At 26.6% G+C, this 20,587-nt stretch overlaps 2 protein-coding genes across 3 annotated transcripts; one reads left to right on the top strand and one right to left on the bottom strand.

The window, feature by feature from the left end:
- Positions 1-1,659: 1,659 nt before the first annotated feature.
- Positions 1,660-5,302, top strand: LOC132951220 (large ribosomal subunit protein mL38). Its single transcript, XM_061022996.1, has 7 exons — positions 1,660-1,990; positions 2,050-2,205; positions 3,457-3,662; positions 3,721-3,839; positions 3,923-4,081; positions 4,716-4,940; positions 4,995-5,302. Exons 1-7 carry the CDS (start codon positions 1,855-1,857, stop codon positions 5,194-5,196), a joined length of 1,203 nt encoding a protein of 400 aa, XP_060878979.1. The 5' UTR covers positions 1,660-1,854; the 3' UTR covers positions 5,197-5,302.
- Positions 5,303-6,089: 787 nt separating this feature from the next.
- Positions 6,090-19,531, bottom strand: LOC132951216 (E3 SUMO-protein ligase ZBED1-like). Of its 2 annotated transcripts, none has more exons than XM_061022991.1 (8): positions 15,481-19,531; positions 9,389-15,368; positions 8,758-9,266; positions 8,298-8,603; positions 8,005-8,229; positions 7,450-7,940; positions 7,171-7,385; positions 6,090-7,086 (listed from the first exon to the last, which is right to left on the bottom strand). In XM_061022991.1, the coding sequence occupies exons 2-8, from the start codon at positions 9,468-9,470 to the stop codon at positions 6,740-6,742; spliced, it is 2,175 nt and encodes a 724-aa protein (XP_060878974.1). In that variant the 5' UTR covers positions 9,471-15,368; positions 15,481-19,531; the 3' UTR covers positions 6,090-6,739. The 2 variants fall into 2 exon arrangements, with proteins under 2 accessions (XP_060878974.1, XP_060878975.1); XM_061022992.1 differs by having other exon boundaries at positions 6,091-7,086; positions 15,204-15,368.
- Positions 19,532-20,587: the final 1,056 nt, after the last annotated feature.

Genomic DNA, 20,587 nt, shown 5'->3' with positions numbered 1-20,587 from the left:
TAAATTTGAGTTCAATGATAAATATCATTGTATAAGAAAAACGATTCTGAGCGAAAACGGTCAGTCAGCCTATGATATTATAAACTATATTTGTATATTTGATATTATTATGAAAAAAACTAAAAAAATTGAAAACTGACAATACCATAGACAGCTCAAAAACTTTATGGTGTATAGAGAATGAAAACAAAATTTAATAATTCATTGTGGTTAAAAATTTACTAAAATATTCAACTTTTATAGCTCAAGATTGAAAATTTAAAACAAGGTTTTACGTAAATAGGTAAATATATAAATTACTTTAATCACAGTAATATCATTAAATATATTATTTAGTAATATACTAAAATCATAGGCTGACTGACCGTTTTCGCTCAGAATCGTTTTTCTTATACAATGATATTACGAGTATATCATTGAATTCAAATTTAACACCATCCATTACAGTGATCCACTTGTAACCTACTGTACAGCAGAGCGACACCCACTGCCCACCTTTTAGATTCTGAGTGAAACGATGAATGTATTGATTTTACAATGATGTTTTTTTTTTGTGTCTGTGTACACGATAAGTAGTTGAAATAATGATTGGATTTTCAACTTCAGTATCTTGTTTGATGGGAGTGAATATCGTTGGTTCACTGGGGAGGTCAAAATTTCCAATAGTTTTCAAAAGCGCCGGGAAAAACAACATAAATATTAAGGAAAAACGGGAATTTTTACGCAAAATCGGTTTTCCACAAAATCAATTTTGGTTTTTGGTGTAACTCTAAAACAACTTAATGTATACACATGAAATTTTCACTAGTCATTTATATTATCATTTTCTATACACGATAAATTTAAAAATATTTTGATTTTTTTTGAACTAATTAGGAACGTTTTCAGTTTCCAATTTTATTAGTCTTTTTTTCTAAGGATGTCAATAAAAAAAAATGTGTATAAGAAAGTCAAATTAAATTTTTACGAGCGTTTTAAGTTCATATTTCACAATATTGGATATTCACTCGATTTCTCATGTAGTGGTTTTGTTATTTTATTGTTAATCAAAAACAAATAACTGTAAATACTTGAAAATTGTACTGAATGTTTATATACCATAAAATTTTGAAAATATTTTCACTTTTTTTAAGCTGTTTTATGGACATTGTCAGTTTTCAATTTTTTTGGTTTTTTTTCTATAAATATCAATAAAATTTTATTTGTTGGGTAAAAAAGCGTGAAAATTTAAAGTTCAAATTTTGACAAAATTTATAACATTTCAAATTTAATAATTATTTTGTAGTTAAAAATTTATAAAATGTTCAACTTTTATAACTAATTATTGAAAATTTAAAACAAGGTTCCATGTAAATAGGTATTATATATAAATTATTTTGTTCACAATAATATCATAAAATATACTTGGTAATATCAAAGAATATATTTCATATAAGATCGGTAGAGGACGTCTATGGTCTATACAGCGTTGTATTATTTACATCGTGAAAATACTTTACAATTTATTATTAGCAGATTTTATCGTAACACAATCTTGTGGCCATACTGTATTTTACTATTTTGTTTCTTTTCTCGCTTGGCATCGGGCAGTTGGGTCGCCCGAGATAATAGCTTATCATATCCAGATTAGTCTCATAGAATAAACGCTGAATATAACCATTGAATATATCATATTGTTCTATGATATAATCTTACCCCTGACTTCTCAATGTGTTCAGTCGTTCAGTGTTATTGTTAAATAATCATTTTTATATTCAGTAATTATCTCAAAAGTTGAAGCCAAGTATAATTTTTCATCAATAAAAATTAGAATATTATTATTTGTATAAGTTGTATGTAAAAAAAAATTACATTATGTCTTTTTCGGTGACATGTTTGCTAAAAAAACAAAATCGTTTACTTACTGCAATAAGTGTAAGGCACAGAAGTCAACGTAGAAATTTAGGGAAACCTCCTGGTATTGCAAAAACACTCGAAGAGAGAATGGAAGGTACTATACTTTTACTATGATTGTGCATAATAAATTGTTAAAATATCTTATGTATTTAGAAATTAACTTCAAAGATCCAAAAGTTCACTTTAAAGTTGACATTGGATTACCTACACCGCAGAGGGACAAAAAAATGGAAACAGCAAAGAGAATTGAATTAATAAAAAAAATTAAATGCAATGCAGAACTTGAAAAACTATCCAGAAATAATGAATGTATGTATATACATTTATAATAATATAGTGAAATTTCCAGGTGTATAAAGTATATTATAGACCAGTGTTTTTAACCTGGGGGTCACAACTCCCCAGGGGTTCTCAAACCCCTAGATGAGGTGTTGCATCGGTCAGAAATAATTAAATGCTGATGTAGAAAAACAAATTTTTATTTACATTAAAACTACAATTATTATAATAGTACCTACTAATTGCATGGAATTTAATTGCTTTTGATAAATGTATAGTTTTGTCAGGTCACCAATTATACATACATGCAAAACATACAAGGTCCATGTAAACTATGCAAATGTCACTATAGACTTATAGGTCTAACTTAATAGTTTGTACTTTAAGTATAATAAGTAATTATTTCACAGTTCATATTGTTTACAACCATTCTTAAATAACTACTTTGCTTAAAAGAATGTCAAATGAAACAAGCAAAAACAAATGTTGGTAGCCTTTAAAGTTTGAAAAAATTGCCAAAGCTGATTCTCAAAAATGTTTTTGGACTAAGGGTGCCTTGCATGAATGGAGATGAAATACGCTATAAACTATGAATAATAAAGTAAAAAGTATAAATTAATGTGATATTTGAGATAAGTTTATATTCAAAAGTTTTTATTATAAAGGGAGTAGAGGGGTCATGATGTGACTGATTTTATTTTTCACCTATTTTGGGGTTCGTGACTTCAAAAAAGTTTAGAAACACTGTAATAGACCAGTCATAAAAATATTGGCGTTAATATTCCACTTGTTTTTGGTTATAATGTAATCAAATTAATTTTGAAAAATAGGTTGGGTAGCTTCTTTGATAACATACCGTTTTTAAACTGGGTATAACAGTTTATAATATTTGTAATATTTATTTGCTAAGTTCAAAGTTGTCATTAACTTGTACCTTAATGTGCTTAATGATTTTATCAAATGGTTGTGATTGTAATCATTATGTATTGAAACAAAAATTGATAAACTAATGAAATTGTTTAATAATTTAATTAAAAAGAAATATAGGATTCTATTTGCAATTAACTAAATTAATTATTTTGATAAATTACTGTCAAGTTTATAATTAATTTTTTTTTGTAGATTTAAAATCAACAACTTAGCAAATACTATACATATGTTAAAAGACATAAATATTTAAATAATAGATACTATTTAAAACAATTCTTAATATTATTAGAAAATTAGACTGTTATATATGACATTTAATTAAATTCATGTGTGATTGTTAATTGTATTTAGTACCAGTATCATTGGATGAAATATCTAATGATTGGTCAAAAACAAATGCTCCGTTACATATAAAAAAGGTAGCAGAATATTATGGTATTTTTGAACATTTATTTGGAGATGCCTATTTTACGCCTTACATTCAAATGGATATTAGTTATGATTACAACTCAAAAAAAGTACCTGTTTATCGCGGAAATATTATCAAACCAAGTGAGGTATTTATCATATTTTAAAATTTTTTTAAAACGTGTTTACAATTATTTAGTTGTATAGGCGCTGTATAGTCCGCAAGTTAATTTTGAAGCTACTGAAAAGACACTATGGACATTAATGCTTACAAATCCAGATGGACATTTACATAAAGAAAATTCTGAATACATCCATTGGCTAGTGTATGTATTCGTATTTCACACAAGTTCTGTTATAATTTCAAATACCAGTTTCTCTTATTGTCTATAAATATAATTTTGTTTAGGGGAAATATACCAGATGGAGATGTTAATAGAGGTGAAACAGTGTTTAATTATTTACAACCGTTTCCGGCAAAAGGTACAGGATACCAGAGAATGATTTTTGTTCTTTACAAACAATCCTCAGAAATAGATTTTTCTTCAATTAAATCAGTTAGTGAAAAGTAAGTTTTACTTTTTAAGTTTTTAAATAATAACAATCATACTTATTTATTTATTCGTATGACTTAATAATGAGCGCACTAACAACATTTTTTCTTATTAAGGTTAAATTAAACTATAAATATTACTATTATAAATTTATAACTAATATTCATAAACATTCTAAGGTACAAAGTACCATAACAAGCAAAACATAACAAATATTGCCTCAGGGGTCACTTTGATGAAGTCCTCCAAGTCACCATCGTAACTTCTCAAATGACAATCCAGGATTAAGTGCTGCATTGATTGTTTATTTGTGTCACAGTCGCATCCCGGACTCTCTCTGAACTTGTACATGAGTTTGTTGCATCTGCCTTGCCCTGTGTGTATTCTGTTGAGTCTAACCCAAATTTTCCTGGGGAGGTCCATCCCTAAGACTGGGGTGCGTACAATCATACTAGGCTAATATTAAATGGACGGATAAAAAAGAATTGCTTGAAGCCTCATTAAAATACTTATTAATGTATACATTTTGTATTTGTTTTACCTTGGTGGGAATATATTCTGTTCAATCTGTAACGTAACAGTGTGACATACATTAATTTGTTATACTATTTGTAATAATATGCAAAACTTAAAATAATTTATTTTTAGAATAGATTTGGCCAATAGAACATTTAGCACTTTTGATTTTTACTGTTCTCATGAAGATATTATGACACCAGCCGGATTAGCATTTTATCAAACTGATTGGGACAATTCATTGACAAAGTTTTATCATGATGAACTATCAATGTCAGAACCAGTTTATGAATATGATTTTCAACCTCCATATATTAAACCACAAAAATGGTTCCCTCTCAAAGAACCATTCAATTTGTAAGTTTATTATAATTTATTAGTTTTAAATGTCTTAATATAATTTTATTTTAGATATATGGATAAGTATCGCGATGAAAAACAAATAGCTAAAGAATTTTTAATAAGAAAACTAAGAAAAACACATCCGTTCCAAAAACCTGAACCTCCTCTAAAATATCCAAATGCAGTGCCATTCAAGAAAACTACTCCGTCTTGGTTAAAACTTGAGATGAAAAAAGAACGTTTAAGATGGGGACGTGTGAATGATTACTAAATTTTCAAATAATTTACTTAGTTTAAATATTTACATATTTGTTCATTATAAAAAAAAAATATTTGAATATCATTCTTCAATAAATATTCTTGTTTATTTTACCAAATAGTATTACATTTCTTCTTTACTATAAAAAACCTAACCTATATCATGATTTTAGTTTTGTTTATGTTAAGAGAATGTTACCAGTGTGTTTGATTCACTCTCAGGATCACATAATGTACAAAACGCATTCACACGAAATCATTTTTTCATGTTCTTGAGTAATGTTAAAAGCAATATTGCAGGATACAAGTTTACAGAAAAAAAAATTGAGTGACGTCATATCGATTTGTCTAAATATTAGGTTAAAGCAATAATTCATTATCCATTTAAATTTACAAAAAAATTCTTTCATTTTTAGTTGAATATTTAGTCAAATTATAGTAAAATATAAAACTAATATTATGTCAAACCCTTAAACATATTATGCTTTATAAATTTTGTAATAGATATAATTTTACTCCAGATAATTTAAAAATTATAAAACCCGATTTCATATAAATGCGTAATTATGTATGTTGCTGTGGGTTTGAGATAAAACAAATATTACAGTTTGCACCGATATCCCCTTTGTTGGGATTGGAAGTAGTGATTTTCTGTCTTTTTCTATTATACGCACAACATATGAATTTAGAGGTGTTCTATTTCCTATGCACAGATTTATCTAGAAAAACATTAACAATTCTGAAAACATATTCAATTTGATGTGAGGTTTACTTTAAATTAACTTTCGCATCTAAATCCTAAAAAATTATCATTTTAATTTTTGAAAATGTTGGGAAGACGATCTCAAGAAGACTACCATAAAATCTAAATTCCTTCCATATTGCGCCATAATAGACAAAGGTAGAAAATCACGGCTTTCAATCTATACACTTATACAACCAAAAAGTTGATTCAAGAAAAATATTGATCTATCTTTAAAGTTGTTTTATATGTCCTGTACTCGGTTAAACTTTAATGTTGCTTTCAGTTTAAATTTGGATATTGTTTCTGTCCAATATTCAAATAATTGGCTAAGAATTTAACTAGAAATTCGAAAAATCATATTAGTTTACAAATTAAAATACTAATAATTAGACTATAATCTTCATTAATATATTTTTATTGTTGTTACAATTTCAAATTGAAAAGTTTCTACATACATTAACTAAATTATAAAACACATTTTTATATATAAATACAACTTATTAGTTATTTCAAAACTACCTTTTCTGTTGCAAAAAAAAAAAATAGATACAGCAATATTTATTAATTGTTTATAACATAATATATATATAATATATCAAAGTAGCATAAATATATAAATTAATTAAAATTAAACAAATGCAACTTAAAAATAGTCAGAATATTCAGTTATAGTTGAATGAAATGTAGTCTCACTCATGTAGTAATAATTATACTATATACAAATATTTAAATAGCAATCAAAAAATATATTTTAAGATTTAACTATGTACATTATTTACATTTAAATGTAAACAAATTAATTTTTTTATGATCAATTATTTTCTACTGTATTTGCATTAATAAACATCATTTTATCTACTAGTTCTTGATTTATTTGTGATCTTTTTATATAAAATAGTGTTTGTAACTCAAGTGGTAATTTACTAGATGATCCACTAAGAGCATACACAAAGTGTTTTCTCGCCAGCCTTATAAGATTTTGACATTTTGATGACATTCTTGACCACCACATAAGTGGACACTCTTCGAGACAAGGAGTTGGTTCAGATTCATACTGAGCAATTTCTAAATTAAGTCGATCTTCAAGTGACATATTATGTTTATTAACAATAGGAGAACTTTTTACATTAGCAACACTTCCAAGTAAAAATCCAATACCTAAACCATAATTTAAATTAATTACAAATATATTCTTCATTGTTCTACAATTTAAAATGTTTATAATAAAATTGATACACTAACCTGATATTCTAGGTTTTTTAGGTACATTTGTGTCAACTTCTGTCACACTCGGTTTATTATCATAAGTCACAGAACCTTCTATTTCAACCATTTTAACAAGTTCCTGTTTAATTGTTGGAAGATGTTCTTCACCTTCAGTCATAGGAAAATCTTTGAATCTTGGATCTAATAATGTTGCTATGTGTAAAAATGTTTGTACATCAATATTATTGTACCTAAAAATTTAAATTAATTATGAGCAAATCAATAACAACTATTGTTGATGTATCATATTCTTACTTCCAGTGAAGTTCATTAGAAAATGTGTTTTTTAAACTAGCAGCAAGATTTGAATCACTGGGTTTAACTTTCAAATGATAGCTGGTTAGTTGATTAATCAAAGGTTTCAATAATGATATCAATGGTATCTTTTCTTCACTAAGAGTAGTAACAGTGACTTTTAAGGGCTCAAGTGTTGTAACAACATCTTCAATAACTGACCAATCTTTATCAGTTAACAATTCATGGGGAAAAAACCCAATATCCAATGTGTTACATAAAGTTGTTATGGTTTCTTTTCGTTGAACAAAACGTTCTAAATAGTGATAAGTCGTTGTCCAAATTTGTGGGTACTCTCGACTGAGAAATGAATTATATACTTGAACAACATTATCCTGAACTGTGACAGATGTTAAAGCATTATGGTGATGTAGTTTAGCAGAAACTGTTCTACATTTTGTTAAAACATTTAATACTTCTTCAGTTTCAAAACAACTTTTTGTACATAAATTCTAAAAAATAAATAAATATCAATATTTGAAAATATTCTCAATTTCAATTTTAATTTATACATACTTGTAATTCATAAATTAGGCAAGGTATCAGAACAAAACCTTGAGTTCGTAATGCTGCATCTAAATTTTCATTTGTAAATGCTTTGATGACAGTTTTTACTTGTTCAATATTAATACTCCAATTTACAAACAACGAACCCAAAATTCCACACCATTCATTAGCAGTTCTGTTAGGATTACATAAAATTGTGGCTAGTTGTTTAATACACAAACCTTCTTTATCCAACTATACATTTAAAAAATTTGTTATTACATTATTTTTAAGTTATTTTTAATTCTTATTAATAATATTACCTGTTGGAAAAATACACTTATTGTAATATAAACATTTAAGCTAGAACATTTCCATTCTTCTACACCTAAAGCAAAAGTGCTGCAACTGTTTGCAATGCTATTGAGCACAGCAGATCTAGTTGTTTCATAAATTCTTGGAATTATGTACTGTTCTAATTTATATTTTCCTGGAATTTCACATGGGGACCTTAACGTAGCAATAAGGCGTTGAAAGCCTTTGCCTTCTACAATATCTGGTAAATGAAGATCAGCTATAACAAAATCAATAATTGCATCCGATACAACTTTACTGATCACATCATTTGGCTGAAAAACAAAAAAATATTATAGATGTATATTTAATTAGATAGTGAATAAATAATATTTTTAAATGAAAAATGTCATTGTTTATCATAAATTAGTTAAATTAATATTTAAGAAACATTGAAAATTAATGATAATAAATCAAACTATTACTTACTGTATTGTCAATCTCTTGAAAAATAACTGACATCTGAGAGGGTTGTTCTTGGATATTAGCAACGTTTTCTCCAACAAACTGTTCATTAATTTCTCCTTGTATATACACATCCTGTTGTTTTATCCTACAACTTGACCTATTAACATCCACTTGGCCTTCAGATGTAGCTAATAACATTAGTTCATTTTTGCCATGTCTTTTTTTCGGACTTCCATCTTTAGATGACCCCATTTCCAGTACCATTAATTCAGTCTTATGCCTGCTTTGCAAGTGTACTCTCAAGTTGGTAGTGTTACTTTTGTAAGCAAACTGCTTTTTACAAAGTATGCATATAATTCGATCTTGGGTAAGTATACTGCCATTGTCTGAGGCAGGAAAACCAAAATATTTCCAGTAAGGACTATGCATACGCTTTGGTACAACTAATTTTTGATAACTGACAGTTTCAATGTTAGAACGGTCCGGTACTATTTTAGTATAAGGACGTTTGCTTTTTTTTTTTTTGCCATCTGTAAAATTAACAAACATTTAAAAACTAAAAGAAATTATTTATTACATTTTAAAATAATTTCTGTTTTTTAATCAAATTTAAAGACGTTCCCTACAAATTTCAAATAAATCCACAGCTTACTGTTTGATGTCCCGGACGGAATTTGTGATGTCGATTGCAAAAATGGATTTAATTCAATTGATATTTTATTACTCCGATTCATAATGTATTTGTACTTGAAATTTGCCTCCAAAATTCGGATATTTCACATTTAAAGTTGACTATCGATAATGCGATAATTATATTGCTTTTATCGAAATCAATTTTCGGATAGGAGTATAGGACAACAAAAGAAAAAATAAAGTATAAACACCATACAGAAAATCAAAGCCAGAGTCTAAAAAACATCGATCGATGTTCCTAGTTAGTTTGTGAGATATCGTTTTCACATTCACACTGCTAAAACGGGCGGTGCTCCAGTGTAGCCATATGTTGAATACATGAAGATTAGAGATAAGGAGACAAAACTCCGTATACAAAATATGCAGAAATATAAGAATCCACGATGTAGAGAAGAGAAAGTGATAACACTCCGTGAAAAAAGTGGCACAAATTTAGTTAACATGAATACCGCTAGGCACCGCCACACTACTCGAAGGCCGGTTATATTAATTATTTTCTATTATGGTGCATTAAATATACACCATAGTGTACTAATGTAAAGTATAAATATAGTCACGAATTCAATAAAATAAACATACAGAGGAAGACTTCCAGTCATAACAAATAGTATTTAAAATATAAATCCCTTCCCAATATTGTTCCAAATTTATTAGATTTATTGTAAGAACTATGACTACCCATTTAAATGTCTACTATTGACTATTAGGTGACCAAACAATAAATATTATATTAAGTTTTAAAATATTATTTTAAACGTTTGATAGGTAAATTAAATAATTTAAAATGCCAAATAAATGCTATTTACTAGGCTGTAAGACAGGATACGCTAGTGGAAGTGAAGGAAAAAATATTTCATTGTTTAGAGCTCCAAAGGTACTGTGACTATATGATAGACGAAATAATATTTACATTTTTTTTTTATATAAATTTTAAGTAGGTAATTACTAAATAGGATTACTCCACAATAATATATTATTATTTGGTACCTACTAATAATTTATACACTTAGATAAATTATTTGTACATAAAATCATTTTAAGTAATTTTTTTTTTAGTCGGGTGGTGCTGCTGAGTGCCTGCCCAAAAATGTCAAATTCTGCTACTTATACTATAAATATTCTATTTGCTCATTGTACATAACTTTGTATAGATTGTAAATTACGTAAATGAATAAAAAAAAAAAAAGTAATTTTCAAGATACTATTATACTTTAAATTTAAATATTATAATTTAATATGATAATTAACTAGGGAATAAACAATATTTTTATAACTTTTATCTTGATGTAAGATTAACTATAATTAATAAATAACCCCGTAAATAACTATTAGGTACATATTAAGTAAATCGAATTTTAACCTTTTGTAAAAATGTATTATATATTAATTTATCTTTATTACAATATTCCTATAGGCTATAACATATTTAATTTTAAGTTTCATGTTTTTATCATCTCATTGGGATATAATTATATAGTTTTAATTAAATAACACATTTGTTTATGTTAGTAAATATAGTTTACTATTTATATTAACATAATTTGTAAAAAATACTACCCAAATCAGGATATTATTTATAAGTCACAACACAGAATACTCGGGGGTTAAAGTGGAGGGGGGGATGCAGGAGGACTCAGTCAACCCTACCTCTGATGACGGTTAAAATGCGTCCCATTTAACAAATTAAGTTTTATACATAAAATTATAAAGGAACGCTTAAAAGTTAAAACTATATGGAGACATTAGCCCCCTCTGGAATTTTTCACACTTTAAGCCCTGAGAACACTCTATAACTATATAGACAAATGAAACAATTAAGATTTGAATTAAAAACAAATATATTACAAGTAAAACTAAAAAATTTACATTAAAAACTAGGTATTTGACACATGTTGTATGAACTGTTATAGGATATTGAACTGTTAAACATTTGGGAAATTCAACTATAGACTAAAAATCAAAATAATTTATCAAAACAGTCCAAGTTGTAACTACTTTATTAATATTATGTGATAACTACCTACTTATATGTATATTATTTTATGTATTATACTTGGGCACATCACCTATTATTATTAATATAATAGTGTTTTAGAAATATTTAAATATTTTTAAGAGAAGGTGTCTAATGCAATTATTCAAACACCCGGCCTTCGAAGCTTGTGGTGCTGCTGGTGGATAATATTTAAACTACAAATTTGTCGTCGAAAACTAAGCCACTTTTTTTCTCCTGGCCAAGTCGAATGTTATCAACTTCTCTTCTCTACTTCGTGTAAGAATCTATATATAAATACTAAAATAATTATAATATCTATGAAAACATGGCCCTAAACTTAGTCTACCATAGAACAATTATATACTACGCGGGTCAAAAAAGCAACCCTAGCGTACGCAGCGTAGCCTGTGGCCGTTTAACCGTGCGACTCATATATATGTATATCTAGAGCCCTAATTTCGGTACGTTTGTTCATGCAGGCGGCACATAGAGTAAATAAAGAGTCAAGAGGAGCAATATCTCGCTTCTATTGATATATTGAATATTCTGTGCTTATAAAATTAATTGAGCGCACTGCACAGTTGGTGTATAAAATTTAGATTTACCACTTCATATAAAAAAACTAAAGGGCACTTAAATCTAGGCCCGTGGTTATAAACCCGTACAAATTAAACTACTCATCTAAAATTTAATTTTAATAAATCGAAGAACCTACTTAAAAAAATATACTTTTTGAATACCAAAAAATTTGTAAGGCAGTTACAAAAATATGGCAGTTGCCCGCAATCATCACAGTCGCTTCAAATGCAACTAAAAAAAAGGTGGGTAAGTGGATGTCACTCTGCTGTATACAGTGTTACAAGTGGGTCACTGTAATGGATTGTGTTAAATTTGAATTCAATGATATAATATCATTGTATAAGAAAAACGATTCTGTGCGAAAACGGTCAGTCAGCAGAGCCGCAACTAAGCCAATTTGGGCCCGTGTGTAAATAAAATGAATAGGCCCCCCTCCCTTACTTTTGAAAAATTATTCTATCGACTGTTGTAAAATTAGTTTTTCCAAATTTGAAAACATACTTTGGAATTTTGAGTTTTTACTCATTCAAAATAAGGTTAACATAATTAAAACGCGTGGGTATAATTTCGGTTATAAGTACAGTCCGCAAAATAAACGTTGGTGTATGACAATGTTGTGTACAAAACAAAACCTATCTATTGTGTTCAATCTTTATTAATAATTATTATTATAACAAAATGGTTTTATTTTTTCCTTTCTGTATTTTTTTAAATTTTTATCATTGGGGCCCCCCATTATGGGTTGGGGCTCTGGGCCCGTGTGTTCAACACAAGCAACACACCCGGTTATTGTGGCACTGTCAGTCAGCATATGATATTACCAAGTATATTTGATGATTTTATTGTGAATGAAGTAATTTATAAATAACCTATTTACGTGGAGCCTTGTTTTTAATTTTCAATCCTTAGCTATAAAAGTTGAACATTTTATACATTTTTAACTACAAAATAATTATTAAATTTGAAATTTTATAAATTTTGTCAAAATTAGAACTTTAAATTTTTACGCTTCATTACCCAACAAATAAAATTTTATTGATATTTATAGAAAAAAAACCAAAAAAATTTAAAACTGACAATGTCCGTAAACAGCTCAAAAAGAGTCAAATTATTTTCAAAATTTTATCGTGTATAGAAAATGCTAATATAAACATTCGGTGAAATTTTCAAGTATCTACAGTCATACGTTTTTTAATTACAACAAAATAAATAAATCGTAACATGAGAAATCGAGTGAATATCAAATATTGTAAAAACGTGAATTTCAAACGCTCATAAAAATTTAATTTGACTTTCTTGTAGACATTTTTTTTTTTTGATAAAGCGTAGACAAACTTATGGATAATCTTGTATTACATTTTCAAATCTTAGATTTAAAAGGAAAAATTTTATGAATTCTCAACTCAAAATAATTTGCTAATTTTCGTGATTTTTCAGTATTTTGTCAAGATTTGAACTTAATGCTTATAAATAAAAACTGTGACTAAGGATTTTTAATATTTTTCAAATATCATAGTAACAATATAGTAGGAGCCTTGTATTAAATTGTCAAGCTTTTTTACCCAACAAATAAAGTTTTATTGACATCCATAGAAAAAAATACTAATAAAATTGGAAACTGAAAATGTTCCTAAACAGTTCAAAACGAATAAAAATATTTTTAAAATTTTATCGTGTATAGAAAATGCAAATATAAACAACCAGTGAAAATTTCATGTATATACGTTCATTTGTTTTAGAGTTACACCAAAAACCAAAATCGATTTTTTCGAAAACAGATTTTGCGCAAAAATTCCGGTTTTTCCTTAATTTTTCTTTTGTTTTTCACGTCGCAAAAACTACTGAGAAATTTTTACTTTTGACTCCCCAAAGTACCAATTAGATTCACTTTCCTATCAGAAAAATTACTGTTGAAGAAAATCCAAGCACTTTTACTGCCCTAAAAGGTGATTACACACAAAAAAAAAACACATCATTGTAAAATCAATACATCATCACTTCGCTCAGAATCTAAAATAGTTGTTAATAAGTTTAGTAAACATTAAGTTCTTAAACAATTATTTATTCCTTAAATTACTGTGTACCTAACTTTAAATTATCCATCTATCTATCACATTTATACTCTAAATGTTATCTATGATTTATGATTTAAAGTACAATAAAAATAACAAACAAATTAATATTACCTCTAATAAATTTTAATTTTAAAAACATTTATCACCTGTTGATTGGTGAGTAACCAAAAGTCAAATATTAAATTCGAAAAGTTTAGATAGTAATACTAAACTACTAAAAGGCCATTTTTTTTTCATCAATAGTAAGCCGAATTGGTGACTCATGTGACACGCACGAGAGATATTTTCCATTTTTCAGTTATATTCTGAGGACGCAACACACGTCCTCTCTTTGTACCAGACATTAATAATCGTAGACCGATAAGTAATATACTGTTTGAATTGTTTGAGAGGTGATAATTCTTACTGTTTTGTTGAAATCAGACATTTTAAATTGTATTTATTTTTTAAAATATGTACAGTTTAATATTAATTATAAAACAACCTTTCGTTACACCATATCAAATAAATAATAATTGAAATAACAATTGTTTTCATATGTTCATGACTATTGTGACCTATAGCAACAGCCCAATGGCCAATAACATTTATTTAATTACCAAAAAAAATAAATGTTCAAGTTTCAACTACTTTTAGGCCTAAGCATTGATCTAAATATGCAAAAAATAAATCAAATCTTCTAGAAGTGTAGTAGAAATCCTAGAATAAAACGAATTAACAAATACATATATTTAAAATTATTAGGTATTGTGTTACAACCATGACTACAATCAACCTCCAAATAATAAATAGAAGACGCCACTCCTGTTTAATTTTAAAATCAAAACGCTATAAAGTATGGAATTTCTGATTGGTACAGTGTTTGTGCTTCTCCTTTTATTCGTATAAACGTTTTTTAAGGGGAAAATAGGTATTTTGTATTTTAGTTTTTGAGCCTAGATAAAATATAAATATATGGACATTCCTTTTTATATTTTATATTACACAATTTCAACTGCAAATTTTTATTACTGGGCCGATGGCGCCATTCCTGTATTCCTTCCTATATTCATAGTTTACCTTATTTGTTGCCTTAATAGCAACATGTGTAAACAATTTGTTTGTGAAAATCTATTCGACAATACCTTTTCAATGATATATGTCTATTTTTCCCTTTTGTATAAACAAGTAGAAGTTTCTGTTTAGTTTGTGGGTTTTTTTTTTCCGTGATTCTTATTTGGGTTTAGAAACGATTGCAGTTCCATATTTTTTTCTGTCAGTCCATTTTTGTTGCCAAGTTAAGTATAAATCTGTAAACAACAATTTATTCATGCCGTTTTTTAAATTCATAAATGTTATTGTCAATTTCCCTAATATTTCTGAATTATGAAAACAGTTTGAAAAAATATAAAACCCACTGACACAGTAATCTCCATCCTGGATTATTAATTGTATGTACAACTTTTTCATAAACTCTTGTATTAATTTGTTTTCAGCTATATAATCAACTAGTACCAGAGAATGTGTTGAGCACTGGTTTCTGTGCTATGCAATTAACTAGGTGCATGAGTTTTATCGCTGATAAATAAATATAATTATAATAAATATAAACATACTAGAATTCTGTATAGACTATCCTTTGATAGATCCACTGTAATAGGTAACATGAAATATTTGTTTTAAATAAGTAAATGTACAAAAATTAAACTTAACATTACATACTTACTATTTTTCAGGCATAATAAATATTTATTTTTTTATATGATTTATTTTTATTGGGAATTTGTTTATGAACACTTAAATTCCTTAAATACAGAGTGACATTAGATACATTATTTTCGAATTTAATTTAGTATGTATACATAATATACAGATTACAGATAGGTTCATGAAACATACCCACCCCATTATTCTTTTAATAATGAAGTTATTCTGGATATTTTTGTGCTACAATTTTGTCCAGTGGCGATACAAATGTCTATTTTCAAATGAGAACCTGGGCGCGCATAAAAAATCCAAAATTATTTTGTCCGAACCGAATTTTTTTTTATTATTCGTGTATTTTAGCATAACTATATTTTAGCTGCTAATATTTAACACTTTTAATAGCTCCTTGACAACCCACTTTCTTTCTTAACTGTAAAATAATTAGATAATTGGATGATTTTTTTTGAAGAGTTGATGTACCAACTACATTCAAAATTTGAACAAGTAGTTTTTCAGTCATTAAAATGTTTATATAAAGGAAAATGTGCTCAAAAATAGATTTATAAAAATATAAAATAGATGTAATATTGGAACCAATATTTATTATAAGTACTTGGACTATTTTTATCTATATATAAAAATGGAGCGTGAAAAATGTCGTTACCTCATCAATCGAGAACAGCTGGTCGTCTTGGATCAAATTTTTTTTAAGATGTTCGTAATTGCCAGAAGGTTTTTACGAAAGAAAATTTTAGGAAAATCCACGGGAAAAGTAGGAAATCTGGATGTAAAAAATACAACAGGCGCAACAGTGTATTATATAATATTGGTCTATTGGTTAATCGGGCATTTTTGTTGATTTGTATTATTATTTGTTGTCGATATATGTTATATATAAATGTTTGTGTGTAGATGGGAGTAAGACAGGCTAATTTAAAAATGGTTAAATTTGTTTTTTTTTATTGATCTGATATTAGTACACGGTTAGGTTAGAATTTTGTATTAATTGATTATATTAGTCCACCATAGGTGGAATACGACAAACTTGGTATAACTTTAATACTTTAGAGTTAAATCATACACTTACGTACAAACAGCACGGGGTCCGCGATCTACCGCAAGTAGATTGCCTACCTGATAATATACTGCTGCAAATAAGAATTTTTATTCTGTGCAACGGAAAAGTTAAGATAAATTTTGAATACCATACAGTATACACCGAATATTAAATAACGAATTGAACAAAGTTTGAGTCATATTATACATTTAATGGACAACGAAGTGCACGGGATCAGCTAGTAAATTATAAATATTTAATATAGGTTAATTAATATAAATTACGAAAAATTTTAAATTACAATTACCGCCATATCTTCAACTCATTATTCTTAGTTTTAGTACATAAAGTAAAATAACCCAAAAACTACTCGTTCAAATTTAAATTTTGATATGTACCATCCACTAAATAGTTACAGAAGAGGGTTGTCATAAAAAAAAACCAGAAGTTTTTATCTTCACATGAGATTCCTTAAGTAGTACAAAAATTTCAAGAATTTACAAATAAATCAAATTTTAAATAACTGCATTATTAAAGAAAAAGGGAGATGAGCAGGCTTGGTTAACCTCTCTGTAATATGACCTTGTATAATAACATCCATTACAAACACATTTCATAAAAACGTTTTTAAATAGTTATATATAAATTGCATTAAGTTAAACTAGGTAATAGTTCTTAATTGGATAATAAAAAGCGACACACACACATTAAGGTACTATTACACTATCACCAGGGGTTAACCACATGGCTCATCAAATTAAATAATAAACAAAATGTTCTTTAGTTACTTATAACTATACGACAAAGTATTAGACTATCTTTTCAAACTATTTAGTGTATGGTAAGGGTAACAGAGTACATTGAGTTATTATAGTACCTTAAGTATTATAACCCACATTTACAAACCATTTTATATCAATGTTTTATTAGTGAAATAGGTATAAGCCCAACATAATATTGTATTATGATTAAAGAAATGTAAAATATAATGGTTTAATTTATGTGAAACGAGTGATGATATTTAATTTTTAATGTTATATAAGCAATTTATTTTAGAATTGGTATACTGGTATCACAAAATTAACTCTACCACTCACTTTCAATTGTACATTTGACAAATACCAATAACAACAATTGTAAATTCTTGTTAAATAAATAACAGTCTAAATCATTATATTATTAAAAAAATATGTACAATAGGAAAAGATTGATAAATTAATGCACCTAGTACATAAAAAATGAAATGTACAAAAGGAAAAATACATTTAATACATACAACTTAGGTAAGTATACATAATTATTATCATTCTGAACATGATTTATAATTCAGAACTTTGAACATTATTTATTTATAGAACTACTCTTTGGATTTGTCTGGTCCACAAATTACGTTAGAAACAAGCAGATCTTGTGCGCATAAAAATAGTGTATAGATAGATAAACACAAATTAAGTTTTAACAATAAAACAGTTCAATTTAATTAATTAAATTATGAGAAATGGGTAAGTATTTAAAAAAATATCATAAGTCAGTAATTATTATAAACAATTTAAAAAACTCGCTAAGTTAAAAATGTTTTTAAATTATTAAATTATTAAATTTAGATAAACATAAAATGGTTCTGTTTAATAAAAATATAAATTAACTAATAAACCATAAGTAGTTAATATCTATACACATATTTTTGCTACATTATTACTTTCCTAAATTAATTAAAATAAATAACGTGACAAAATACTAGCCCCGTCAGACGTTCATAATTAATTTATCTTATATAATTTCAATGAAGGTTAATTTCAGCAATGCCAAAGTTACATACTTAGTTAGATACCAATCATTATTGTAATATCTGTAAATTTTTATTTTTAAGTTGATAAATGTCCGAATAAAATTGTAGCCTACACATTAACACCACAACTTAACTGTAAGTTAAAAAATTAGAATGATAATGACTCAAATATGTATTTGCATATATTTTGTCTCTGTTGAAAATTGTTGAGATATTGATATAAATAAAATTAATAACTATAATTAAAATAAATAAAATATATATGTATTTGTATGCAACATAAATATTGATTAAATCAATGATATTACTTCATTATAAGAAGTGTTAATAGCACACTGGGCCCATTAACTTGTTATTAACTAGGTAAGTCAGACTTTATTGTTATAAGAAAATACCTGTTCTTTTATTACTATCAAACTGATTTGGTTTTAATTGGTGTCTATTCAACAAAAATTCTAGACCTATTTTTAATCATAACATTTAGGATATTGTAAGTATTAAGAGGATGTACCCTTTCATTGCAAAAATATACAAAAAAACTCTGATGAACGTCAAAAGGCAAAATAAAAATGTAATGCTTAATAAAAAATATTTTAAATTTATACTGGGTCTTAATAGTAGTTTTACATAACATTAGTATAATAATTGTATTATTACTGGATACAGAGAACAATATGTTTAATTATTTCCAAAGTTTAACTTAAGTCAAATTGATCTATAATAATAAATATTTGTCTAATTGTTTTTAGTTAAGAATTGGAGGCAAAATTAATTTTTATTTTCATTGTCAATATCTATCAGTCTTAAGTTCTAGATTAATTATTACAAAATTGCTCATCTTCTTTTTTTTTATACGTAGAATTAATAATAATAACGCTGAGATCTGATAGAAAACTGCATTAGTAGTTGGGACCTAAAATCTAAAATAGGGAGTGGTTAGTAACAAATTTTATATTGAAAAAAATATATAATATATAAATACAATGCAATTTTTTTTATACCACAAATAATTTAAGCATTTTACAAATGGAATATAATTGACCAAGAAAAAATAGTTTGTGTGGTTCATTTAAATTAAACCCGTTAATTCAAATTACCAAAAATAAATAAATTAATAATAAATACAACTTTTAACTAAAATAACTTGCATATTGTTAAACCTTAAATATTTACTTTTCTAAGCAACACAGACTTTAATTCACCAATTAAATAAATTAAATATAATACTTAGTCTGAAGAAAAATAAATTTATGTATAGAAAATTATGGCATAATTAATAACTATATTACAAAAATATGATATAAGAAACTTTATGCAATACTTTACAAAAACAAACTAGATTGTTTCATGTTCTGATATTTAATCTTAATGAAACCAATAACATTTAATATTTTGTTTTTACTATTAAACATAAATAATACAATATAATGTAATTAGTTGAATTGAAAATGTTGAGGTAGATAATATTATATTTATAGAATATAAGCCTGAAAGATGAAGAATCAAAAAACACTTCTAACATAATTATCCCAGGTTAAAATTGTATTACATATATTAAACAAAACAAAAACTGAAATCCATTGTAAAAAAATAGTTTTATATTGTATATGAAAAGTATTTTATACCAATAAATTCTAAAACTTTGTTAATTTATTTATCAAACAAAATTTACTTTTCATATAATGCTAATATTTTTTATATTTATTTTCTTTATAACAAATATTTGAATATCAAACAAATTAAATTTGGACATTAAATATTACAAGTAAAATACCAGAGCTATGACATAGAGATTAAAAATGGTGCTGAATTATTCTAAATATTTTTTTAATTTATATCTGATTATTCGTATTATTAGATACAGTAAATATTACCAGTATTCAGTAGTATAGGTGATCGTTTTAATGATACTAAGATTTTCATGGGGATATATTTTAAGATAGTACTAAAGGGTACTACACCCAGGGTAGTGTTTT

This window comes from Metopolophium dirhodum, chromosome 8, assembly GCF_019925205.1.
Source record: "Metopolophium dirhodum isolate CAU chromosome 8, ASM1992520v1, whole genome shotgun sequence".
Classification (NCBI taxonomy): domain Eukaryota; kingdom Metazoa; phylum Arthropoda; class Insecta; order Hemiptera; family Aphididae; genus Metopolophium; species Metopolophium dirhodum.
This window is presented reverse-complemented; position numbering and strand designations above follow the sequence as displayed.

Excerpts from the sequence above, each read along its gene's own strand:
- LOC132951216 (XM_061022991.1), bottom strand. The coding sequence starts at position 9,470 with ATGAATCGGAGTAATAAAATATCAATTGAATTAAATCCATTTTTGCAA. Across the intron at positions 7,941-8,004 it reads GCCTAATTTATGAATTACAA|AATTTATGTACAAAAAGTTG; the intron begins GTATGTATAAAT and ends TTTATTTTTTAG. Across the intron at positions 7,386-7,449 it reads TCTAATGAACTTCACTGGAA|GTACAATAATATTGATGTAC; the intron begins GTAAGAATATGA and ends TTAAATTTTTAG.
- LOC132951220 (XM_061022996.1), top strand. The coding sequence starts at position 1,855 with ATGTCTTTTTCGGTGACATGTTTGCTAAAAAAACAAAATCGTTTACTT. Across the intron at positions 2,206-3,456 it reads ACTATCCAGAAATAATGAAT|TACCAGTATCATTGGATGAA; the intron begins GTATGTATATAC and ends AATTGTATTTAG. Across the intron at positions 4,082-4,715 it reads ATTAAATCAGTTAGTGAAAA|AATAGATTTGGCCAATAGAA; the intron begins GTAAGTTTTACT and ends ATTTATTTTTAG.